This window comes from Chrysochloris asiatica, unplaced genomic scaffold (genome assembly GCF_000296735.1).
Source record: "Chrysochloris asiatica unplaced genomic scaffold, ChrAsi1.0 scaffold00008, whole genome shotgun sequence".
Lineage (NCBI taxonomy): Eukaryota > Metazoa > Chordata > Mammalia > Afrosoricida > Chrysochloridae > Chrysochloris > Chrysochloris asiatica.
The window spans coordinates 2249958-2261971 of NW_006408526.1; the positions used below are offsets into that span (position 1 = coordinate 2249958).

The following is a 12014-nucleotide window of genomic DNA, read 5'->3' on the forward strand; positions in this document are numbered from 1 at the left end:
GGAGTTTTCTATTTCTGCCATTTTGTTGTTGATTGTTTGGACCTCTTTCTGTAGGTTTTGGATTGTTACCAATGCTATATCTATCTTGTTTGATTGTTCCTGTAGCGTTTTTCTGACTTCTTCCTTATTTTTCTCAACTCCATTGTAAAGTGTTTTGAAACATTTTATAATCATTTTTCTGAATTCTTTCTCAAGTCTCTTCAAGGCCTGCCCTCCTTCCAGCATGGAGAGAAGGTCTACTTCTGGTTCATTTGTCTCAGATATTTATCTTTTTTCTGTACATGTGCCCATATGGTCCTCTGCTTTTGCTTCTTGGACATTTTAATGTTTATCTGTGGCCCTAATAACTAATTATGTGTTTTGGTAATTTTTATGTTTTCTAATTACCTCCAGGAAGATGTGATCAGGTATGTGGACTTCCCTTTATCATGCTTCTTATTGCTTAACTCAGAGTAACTTTTTTGGGCCTCAATTTGGCCTGGGCCTCGGTGGCGGGCCATTTGGGCCTCAGGTGGCTGGGTTGAGCCTAGGGCGAGCGGTTTGGGCCTCTGGGGGCCTGGGCGTCAGCGACCTGTCTGCAGGAGTGTTGGGCCTCAGGCGGGTGGTTTGGGCCTCAGGGGGCCTGGGTATCAGCAGCTGGGCACCTGGCGATTTAGGCCTCAGCAGGTGGGTTGGGCGGATTGGGCCTCGGGGGGCCTGTGCCTCGGGGGCCGGGCTGAGGGCGGATTGGGTTTCAGGGGCACTGGGCCTTGGCAACCGGGCTACGCGGCGGGTTGGGCCTCTGGGGCCCTGGACCTCAGCAACCTGGCTACGCAGTGGGTTGGGCCTTGGGGGCCCTGGACCTCAGCGGCGACCAGGCTGTGGACCACCTGGGCCGCGAGGCGGGTAGGCGTTTTGAGCCTTGGTTGGGCCTGGGCCTTTGTGACATCTGTGGGCGGGTTGGGCCTCAGGGCAAGCCTTGGCATCTGTGGGTGGGTCTGTGCCTTGGGCATTCCTGAGCCTCGGCAGCTTGGCAGAGTGCTAGTCTAGGCCGGGGCAGTAGAGGGCTGGGGGTAATGGCTGCAGAGAGGTAGTGTCCATATTTAATGACGTAAAAAATGCCTCTCTCAGTCTCTCTGTACCATGGGTACACCGAATTTCCTGATATCCACGCCGATATCCCTCTCTATTTGTTCGGCTTTGTTAGTTTATGCTTCCTTTTCTCTGGAAATGCAGCCTTCTAAGTGGGGTTGCTCTAGCCCTGCATTCCAAGGTCTGCAGGAGGCAGAGGCACTCACCGGCACAGGCACGGAAGCGGGAGCCATGTACAGGCAGGCAAAAGCTCTAAATGCCTGTAATACCTCAGCAATTTGATCTTTTAAAAAAAATGAGTTCAGAATGTTGAAATATAAGATCTTATGTTTGTTCAAAGGCTGTCTGTCTGCTAGACAGAGGTTTCTTATGTGCGATTCCGCCTCTTTTCCCCGAGACTGCCCTACCTGAGCTGCCTGGTCAGGGAAGCGCCATCCCCCTATTACTTAATGACAGTTGTTGTTATTATTAAGTGCCTTCCAGTTGGTGCTGACTCACAGCAACCCTGTATAGAGTTTCCAAGGAGCAGTTGGTTAGCCTGAACCACCAATTTTTACTTGATCCACATCTCACAGAAGAAACTAAAATCCTAGCCTTCCCTGTGGCTAGGTATGGCCAGGGGACCACGTTCTGGTCAATCAGATGTAAGCTAAAATACTGTTGTGACTTCTATAATCAGTGTCTTTAAAGAGAGGGTGCATGCCCTTTTTCTCTTTTTCCTTCCTTTTAACTGAAATCCTTCAACAGTAATCTTGGTTCAGAAGGTAACCTTGGAAATGAAGACAGCAAATTAGAAAGACTGTGTTTCTGACATTTCAGAACCACGATTCCAGACATACTATCTCTGTGAAAAACTGAAATTTTATCTTGTTTTAACTCACTGTTCGTTTGAATTTTGTTTTATTACACTAAACCTAAACCCTAACTCTAAAAAAAAAAAGGAAAAGGAAGTTTTCTAAATACCAGGATTTTAAAAATTTTAAGTATATAAAATACACTGCAAAGTTAATGTGTATTATATTTAAATATAGTATATGTCCTTAATCAAGACTAAAAAAATTTTAAGTAATTCAAGAATCAATTACACCAAATACTCTCAAAAGAGTATAAAAACAAAAATGCATTACCAAATACTGCCCGTGGGTCCTATACACTTGGACTGGGATTAAAATTGTGATTCTTGTTCATTAATGGTCTATCATAATGACGACACTGGTACACAGAAACACATTAGGAGGGATAGGCAAAATTATTCTATGCAATGAAGCACAGAAATGAAAACGGAGGTTATTTTCAATAATAGGGAATCCTCCATAGTCCCTTTTATCTTAATAACCTTGTGTCAATCATTTTTCATAACTTTGTTTTTTATCTTTCTGTAGAAAAGAAGTTTATAAAAACCAATCCCCATTCTCACCTATTACCTTGCTAAATTTTGAATTCTATCCACCAATTTACCTAAATCTTACATTAGGCACAAAGATTGCAGAGTGCCTTTATATTCAAAACCAAGTTCCTTAAAAAGGGCAAATATTCCACACTAAATTCAGGAGGATTTCCACTTGTCAAGTCCTGAGTCACATGTAACATTTGGCTCTGATGATTTCAAATACAATAGCATGAATTTGGCAACATTCCAAAAAAAACTTACTGCATTCTGGACATCTGTATCTGGGCTATTTCCTTCCCTTGGGTATAATCCAGTCTTTACTAGTTCAAGTGGTAACCTCTTGGAATTACTTTTTATAATACTTTTTCTAAATGCAATTTACCATTCATGTATCTCACTAGGTTCTATTTTTAAGGCAAAAGCCTAAAACATGTAGTCTTTATTGGTGTTACTCAGGATTAGAAAAGAAAAGATCACAGGAAGTTTCCTATATTCAGATATAATAAAATTGTAAGAGATGATTCCTATCAGTCAACAATAGGCTGACAGTAGTTTTAATACAGACATCAAAAACTTAGTCCATTTCAGCTAATGTTGATGGAGGCACAAAAGATCCACGGTAGTGGTTCTCAAGATTTTAGCATGCATTACACACATTCACCTTTTAAAACACAAACTGTCGGATCACACACTCCATTTTTTTTATAAAACAGGTCTCAGACAGGGTTTAAAAATTCATTTTTAAATATTTCTAAGAACTGCTGATGCTTCTAGTTTTGGAACCACACTTTAAGAACCACTGATGTACATTAACATGAAACAGGCAATAGCAGCAGAAAGAGGGATGTACAATACAGAACCCAATCACAGCTTCAGTACTTTCATTAGTAATTAACCTCTTCAGATACCCGTTCTAAAAAACATCCACAGTAATAATGCTTAGTTCACAATAACATTATCTAACAGAAGTTTAATGTTCTTTTAGATTGCTGGCATAACAGAATCCAAGATACCCAATTTTTAGTATAACAATATAATGTCTTTTATAACCTATTAATATTAAAGCCAAAGTTGAAGTTTCAGACTGTTAACTTCACTCTGTTCCATAGCTACAGTTTTTACCACTAATCCTGGCTAGCTGCCTCATAAAACATACCAAGGGTCACAAGGGGAATGGGTAAGAATGTGTGATTGGACACAAATCCATCATTACTATTGGAAAAACAGCCCCAAAGCAAATATATTACCAACATATCAAACTCCAAGACTGAATGAAATCTTGTAACAAAATATGCTTTAGCAATCTTGATACTATATAAGGGGCTTCAAAAAGTTCATGGAAAAAATCCATTATCTTTTAATTCCATTTTTCCATGAACATTTTGAAACTTCCTTATATGTACAGTCCCTTTATTTTTTTTAATGTAAGTTAAATGTAATTATGGAATGCTCATAAATGCTGATGAATTTAGGGACTAGAAATCAACTGATTAAACAAAAATAGTTTGGGCAAGCACATGTTGCCCAGAATAACCAGAGCATGAAAATATATGAAGGATAAAAGATATATACATTAAATAACCAACTACATGAATAAATTAGAAAGGGACCTGAATAATCAATAGTAGAAACTGAAAAAACAGGTATATGAGGAGGGGAATTAAATGTATGTATTCTCAAGATATATAGCCATAGGCACAGATAATGCAGCCAATAAAATTAACTCAGTATCAAGAAGTCTCATGGGAGAATAACTTCAGCTTGAACTTAAGGGCTGTAACTGGTCAACACAACCCTTTTAAGCCCTTTGAGAGGAAACAAAATCAGTGGTGAACATTTTGTCAACATTAAAAATAAAATAATTAAAAATTTTTATTAAAAATACACTGAGCACCTACTTGTTGTTGTTGTATGTGCTGTGGAGTCAGTTCTGACTCATAGCGACCCTATACAGGGTTTCCAAGGCTGGAAATCTCTATGGGAGCAGAAAGCCTCATCTTTCTCCCATGGAACAGCTGGTAGTTTCGAACTGCTGACCTTGCGGTTCGCAGCCCAATTCGTAACCACTAAACTGCCAGAGCACCTACTAGACACAGTCAAAAATGATCCATGAAATCCACCCAAAGAATACATTTTACAATAGTGTACAAACTTAAAAATGGAAAACAAGACTAAAAAGAATGTTGTTAAATGCCGTTCAGTCCATTCTGACCCATAGGGCTTCCGAGAAGCAGCTGGTGAGCTTGAACCACCGACCCTGCAATTCAAACCCACTTTGTAGTCCAGTGCATTAACCCACAGCACCACACCAGCATAGAATAGTAACAACTTAGTGTCAAAATCTGCTGTATAACTTATAATTTAAGGCTCAGGTCTAATGTGGCTATCACATATAGACTACAGTCTATATATACTATTACATCAAGAACCAGACCAAAACAAGTAAGAACAGCGTTGTGGAATATAACCAGATTATCAGCGTAGTGAAATGAATTTTTTTTCACAACTCTCTCTCTGCAGGGGTGTGCTGAAGTGAAGTTTTTCACAACTTACTCTACAAGAACATTATGAAGAATGGACAATAGCAAGATAAATAAGAGCCGCTGAACAGTCACCAAAGTAAGGCGATAATGAGTAGGATACATTTAAAAAAAAAAAAAAAACCTACTTTTTTAAAGACTACAAAATAGACAACTACAGCTGATTAGGACACTACTGTCCGTATATCATATAAAGAATAAAGCTGTTCTTTTATGACAAAAGGCATCAGGTCTATAATGACCAACAAGGCAAAGCTAGAAACAACAGCACCTTTGAAATGACTATAGATATATACCAAGACTCAACAAACATTTAAAGTGGACTACAATCACATAGCCTTTTATCAACTTCAATGGAGAGTGTCATTTTCAAAAACAATAAATAATAAGTAACAAATTGTAGGAAGATTTCTGTCCTTCCTACTTCCCCAAAGGGCTTCAGACGTCATACAAATTGTACCACATTTAAACATAACACATAAGATTTAAACTATGTTCAAATAGTAGAAGCACTTGTAGAAATTAAAAAGGAATAGACTGCCAACAAGCTGAGCCCTGGTAGAGTTTGGCAGTTCAAACCCACCAGCCAATTTGCCACCTTGGAACTCCTATGGGGCCATTCCACTCTGTGCTTTAGGGTTGCTATGTGTCAGCAATGGGTTATTTTGGGAATAAGGTTACCAACTTTAGTTATAAATTTGGCTTCAGTTTTTTGCCAAAGAGAAAGATGCAGTTATGTCTTTTTTTTTTTTTTTTCTAACAAAGTATCCGAAATTTTTTGCACATACAATTTTCCTTAGGGCTAAACTCAGCAGAAATGGATGCCAATTGAATGCATAAAAGATACACTACAAACAGTATTATTAACCATACAGTTGCAATAAACAGCAAAATCCATTCCCAAGGCAATTTACTAACTAAACATATAAAAACAGAAAACTGAAACAACAGGACTCTGGGATACAGGGATTGAGACATGGTTGGAATGGGGAAAAGGAGGGAAATAATGTTAAGATGCTTGGCTGTCTTTGGAATCTTGGTTTCTTTCCCTTGAACGCCATTATAAAATAGACACTGGAGAGGGAGAGAAAGACATAGCCAGAAATATCACCATAGAAAGCTTGTAAGTCCGTCTTCTGCCTATAACTGATTGGAATAGGCCTAAAATGGGGCTACAATGTGCCCAATAGGCCTGCAGAGCCTCTGCATTACATAAGACTATAGGTGGAATCCTGAACAACATCCAGGATCTTCAGAGGTGGGAAATTTCCACTTGAAAGGACAGGAGACCAGTCTGGCGCAGCTAGAGAATAGAAGATACTTCTTGAAAGAAAGACCAACAGGAAAAAAACAAAACAATATAGGCAGACTGACTGATCGCTGCAAGAACAGGCAAGTTGCTTGCCTAGGAGACATCAAGGCAAGTGGTCGGGCCCCCTCTTACCTTGATGCCCCTTTGAGACATCAAAGCAGAGCAAACCCCCTTCCAAGACTAAGACTCAATGGGAATACACACTCTGATTGGTGACCACGTTCGTCACCAATAAGGGGAAGTGAGGGAAAAACAGCAATGAAGCTAAACCCTACAACGTTCAATACACTCCTACAAATCTGGGTGGAGACCTGATTGGCCAGCAGTGTGGCACTCTTGGGCCCAGAGTCAGTGACATAGCCACAGAGGACTAGAGTGGAGAGTGAAGCGTCCAGCTGATAAGAAGAGAGGGCATATGCACAAGAACACCCACACTTGCAGATAATACCACTGGCTTCAATGACTGGATGGTCAGAGCTCAACTAGAAGAAGAAAGAAGAGGAAAAAAAGAGTAATCTGATACAATTTGAAGAACCTGACCTACACCTATGGATACAGTAGCTCAAAAGAGGAAACAAATCTTCACAGCAAGGATCATTCCCACCCCCTGCATACACAGAGTAGACAGGCAAGGGCAACTTGGACATTGGCTACCCAAAGTGGTGGGGCTACAAAGGCAAGTGACTGGCTTGCAAGCTTTCAAGAGAGAACCTACATTCAGAGGGCATGGAGGAAGGTAGAATCTCCACTGAGTAGTATCCAATCTGTGAACCTACATTCAGAGGGCATGGAGGAAGGTAGAATCTCCACTGAGTAGTATCCAATCTGTCTAGGCGGGGCTGATGAAAGGAAATGCAGATAGGTCTCTAGTGATACAATAGTGAATAATTGTTATCAGGACTGATTGTGAAGGTTGGGAATGTAAAGGTGGACATTTTGTAGCAAGGAGGGGACTGATTAACTTTGCAGTCTAGGAGCTGAGGTCCCTGGGACAATCAAGGGAGAAGAGCAGAGAGCAGGACCCTACCCAGAGAAGCAGTAATGCCAGAGATGGAGGGCAGAGTCGATGACGTGGAAAGATGGAGCGGCTGGAGACTACACCCAGAGAGGGAGAAGGGCTGTGTGCTGAAGACAGGGGCAGGCTTGCAGGATATACCCTTTGGTTAGTTGATGATACATGCAGGGGATTGTAACCATGGCAATAAAATGATATACAATAGGATGAATGTAAAACTAATGTTCTCCCATGTAAACTATCACATAATTCACAATAAAATATTTAAAAAAGCAAAAAACTAAACTACATTTAACTAAGACATTTCTGCAAAAGGATGAGGTAATCCAAACATCTATATTTTGCTTTGTTTATAGATTAATAAAACCAAAGTAAAAAATTTACACAATGTAGGCAGACACAGGTATTAGAACCATGGTTCCTAATCCTGTGGATTCAAATCCCTATGATTTAGTATTAGTACGAATCGGGCTGCAAACCTCAGGGTCAGCAGTTCAAAAGTACCAGCTGTTCCGCAGGAGAAAGACGAGGCTTTTTGCTCCCGTAAAGATTTACAGCCTAGGAAACCCTGTACAGGGTTGCTGTGAGTCGGAACCGACTCCATGGCACACAACAACAATAATAAGTTTAAAATTAAGCTTTCTATATACTGTTGGTTAAAGAGAGTGCTATAAAAAGGTATGATTATTTCAAAATATGAACGAATCTAGTAGAGTGACTTCTATACAAGCAGACATTTGATAAATAATATTTTTCTTTCAGAGTAGAGAAAGAAATATGACTCCCTAGTTTCCCTATTTGTGGAATTAAGGAGTCATGTGGTACTGCAGGTTAACGCACTGGAAAGTAAGGTTGGTTTGAACCATAGGGTAGGCGATTAAGGCTCACCAGTCACTCCTCAAAAATCTTATACAGGGTCGCTATGAACAACATTTAACAACAACAACATTTTTGTCCAGAGAGGATAGGATTAACATACTATAATCAAACTTCTTTCAAAGTCTTATGTTAGTAACTTAATTTTTTGTTGTTGTTATGTGCCGTGGAGTCGGTTCCGACTCATAGAGACCCTGTACAGGGTTTCCAAGGCTGTAAATCTTTATGGGAGAAGAAAGGCTCCTCTTTCCCCCATGGAACAGCTGGTAGTTTCGAACTGTTGATCCTGAGGTTAGCAGCCCGATTCGTAACCACTGCGCTACCACGAACTCCTTAATTTTTTTATTAGGAAGTTAAAATACATATATGAGCTTCTAACGAAAGTTGCTGACTTTCTCTTTAATTAGGAAATAAATCTGTTTAAGCCAGTTTTGTACACTGGTCTGTAATAATAAGAGATGTTATTTACTGACTATAATTTCAAAATATATAACAAAGGCTATCTGTAAATAGAATATCTTAATTGACGACAGTGCATTACATACTGTCATTAAGATAGTGACAGAATTTTTGAGCTGCAAGGGACTTTACTGATTTTCTAGATTTGTTATTAAGTGCCGTCCAGTGTTAATCCTACAGCGCCACACCAGGACCCCGATTTTCTTGACAGGCCCCCTTATTTTAAATGATGACTTAACTGTGGAGTAGAAAGATTAAGTGATACAGCGCACATCCCTAGATGAGCCAGGGACTTTAGAGCCAGAGCCTCATGATTTTCAGTCCTAGGTTCCTTCTAAAACATTGTGCTGCCTCCTGTAGTTCTAAATGCTCACCCTTGGATGAGATGACTCCTTGCCTCATTTATTTTCTTCATATTCTATTCTGAACTACTGTCATTTGTAACTTTCACATATTATTATTTTCCAATCTGTTTTCTGAATGAGGGATCTTACAACTGAGCATGCAAATGCTTGTCTTTATAACTTTCACAGTAATGACTAATTTTCCAAAAAAAAATTTTTTAACTTCTTGAAATAAATGTAATGTATATAACTGAATGCAAGCATACATTCTTCTCTCCTGGATAATTCAATCTAGGATAAGCACTGGACTTCTAACTACAAAGTAGGTAAGTGCAGCGGTCAAGTCGGTTCTGACCTATAGCGACCCTTATAGGGTTTTCAAGAAGCAGCTGCAGTGGCGAGCTTCAGCCACACCTTACAAACACTGCATAAAGGTCGTTCAGAGTCTGAACTGACTTGAAGGCGCTGCAGGATATGCATTGGACCGCAAGGTCGGTTTGAACCTAAATGTCAGAGGTTCAAACGCGCCAGCTGCTCCTTGAAAACCCTAATAGGGTGGCTATTAGTCCGAACCAACTCGAAGGTACTTTATAATAACAACAATGTATGCATGGGCTATGTTAAGAGCTGGGGGTATGAAAATGATTAAGATACGATATTTGCCCTCAAGTAAGCTTATAATCTACTTAAAAAGATAATTAAATCATGATTAAGGACTCTGAAAATGGGGGGGAGGTACGATGCTTACATTTAGAAATAATTTAATAAAAAATCGTGGTATCAAGCTAGTGATACCCCAAAATCACCAAAAGGAAAAAACTAAATAAAAATGCCAGAACCATATTTAGCAGAAGGGCCACTTCATATCATTAGAGGTGGCGAAGAGGACAGAAGGGTGGGGATGAAAAGATTTCATTTTCACACCACAGTTTAGCATGCGTTAATGCTCAAATAATGAGACCACTTTTCAATGGACAAGGACCTGATTTCATTGTAGCTTTGTAACATTCACAATTACTTAATCCAATTGTAAATCACTATTTTACAACCAAAGTAAAACAGTGCACCCAAAATACGTCTAGATGATATTCACAAATGCTGCATATGACTAAAGTCATCCTCAAAATCTCAGGATAAAAATTTCATCTGGTAGAAGGAAATGACAACCTGGAGAACCTATAGCCCAACAAAGGTAAAAAATCACCACTCCAGAATAAGAGCTACTCAGATTCCTCGACACAGATCTTCAGTGGAAAATTTTAGAAAAAGCAGCAGAGAACATTTTTATTTGCGTATTTTTTAAAAGTTGGAGAAAGATGAAAATTAGAGCGAAGGGAAAAGCGTGCAAGAGGCAAGGAAGTGATGGGACACAGGAAAGGGTTGGGCAAAAATCAAAAACGAAAAAAATAAAGACTAGAAAATAACTGGAGAATGGGATAAGAAAGTGTAGTTAAGAATGAGAAAAGCAAGGAGGAAATGAAAAGGGGGGAAAAGTGGGGGAAGGGTTGTCTACAACAAGATTTAAGAGGGAATGAAGAAAAACAGAAAGAAATGAACTAGGGGCTACCTCGACAGGGGAGAAAACTACAAGGGTACACGAAAGATCAAGAAGGCGCTAAAGCAGCAGCGAGTTTTAACCTCCTTTTTCCCAGAGAGGGAGGAAGAAGTGGTTCCGTTCCCAAGTCCCAGGGAAAGAATTCCGGAGCAGCATTCAGGAGCCGGAATCTGCAGGCTGAGGCGCCAACTAGTCGGTCCTCGTCCCCGCTCCATCCCCCTAGAACGAGAAATGGGGCGGGGCCCGGGGCGTCCCGATTACCTGGACAGGGAGTCCACGCTGGGCGGTCGCGCCGCAGTCGGCTGGGAGCCAAGACTCTCGCAGCTGGAGCTCTTCTCCATGGCGCGGAGCGGGTCGCTGGAGGGAGAGGCTGAAACGACCTCCGCGATTGAGGGGCGGGAAGAGCTGAGGGCGGAGTGCTCTGGGCCGGGGCCGCTGTCAGGCGAGCGCCGGTCCGGGAGGGAGACCGGAAGCGGCCATGTTCCCCCAAACTGCACCGCGCCCGGGGGCTGCCGGGGAGCCGGCGGACCCCGCGGCGCCCCCCTCACAGGCTGGCCTGTACGCCCAGCGCTCCTACGTTCCCGCCGCTGTCTCTAGGCGCGGTGAAAGGGAGGTGACAGTTCCCGTGGTGATGATCCTGAGAGTCGGCAGGCGCTAGGACTCTGGAAGAAGAGGAAATCCTAGAAATAGACGAGAGGAATAAGGAAACACTCTGGGACGTAGGTCTCTAGAGACAGAAAAGGACAAGGATCTGGGACCCGGGGATGACTGAAGCTGTAATGTGGGAAAGGTCAAAGAAAATGAGATAGCAAGGAGATGAGATGAGAGGAATGTGGGACAGATAGTAGGAAGAAGGGCCTCAGAAGGGACTTGGAAGTGAGGAGACAAAGAGGGAGGAAGAGGACAAAGGGGATATAAGGGTAAGGATATTGGAGATGCGAGGGCAAAACGTTTTATCCACCAGATAGGTAATGAAAATAATGATTGTGCAGTGACTGGATTATGTGAAGACAGTGCTGGAGTCCTAGGTCTGCAGTTCAGGCCTCCCCTTAGGAAACCCTATACAAGCCAACATTGACTCCATGGTATTTAACAATAACAGCTGAGGTCCAGTTGGACATGGTTCCAAATCCTGCCTTTGCCAGTTACCAACAGTGTAATTCACAGCACTGAACATCGACTACTTTATAAAATAGAAGAATAAGCTCATAAAATTCTATGAATTGACACATGTAAAATACTCTGCATATAGTAAGCGCTCAATAAATGCTATCTGTTATTACTGCCTGCTTCATCAGGATTGTTAAAATGGAATGGATTAATGTATACTGTATAAACAATTTTGAACAGAATTTCAGTAGTTGGTAACTTATGAGAGGAAGATACAGGAAGGGTGGCAGAGAAGTTAAAAATGTTTGGTAGGAAAAGGGTAATGGGAAAAGTTTCCCACAG

At 41.1% G+C, this 12014-nt stretch overlaps 1 protein-coding gene across 2 annotated transcripts in view; it reads right to left on the reverse strand.

Moving 5' to 3' along the window:
- The window catches only part of MTMR2 (myotubularin related protein 2), a 100277-nt gene extending 89149 nt beyond the window's left edge, over positions 1-11128 (reverse strand). The window contains exon 1 of one of the 2 annotated variants that reach the window (XM_006833750.1): positions 10824-11118. Coding sequence is in view for 1 of the 2 variants with exons in the window: in XM_006833749.1 (XP_006833812.1) it covers positions 10824-10903 (80 nt within the window). In the remaining variant the exon portion in view is untranslated. Of the gene's footprint in view, positions 1-10823 lie in introns of both variants that reach the window. The other variant, XM_006833749.1, reaches the window with a different exon arrangement.
- Positions 11129-12014: the final 886 nt, after the last annotated feature.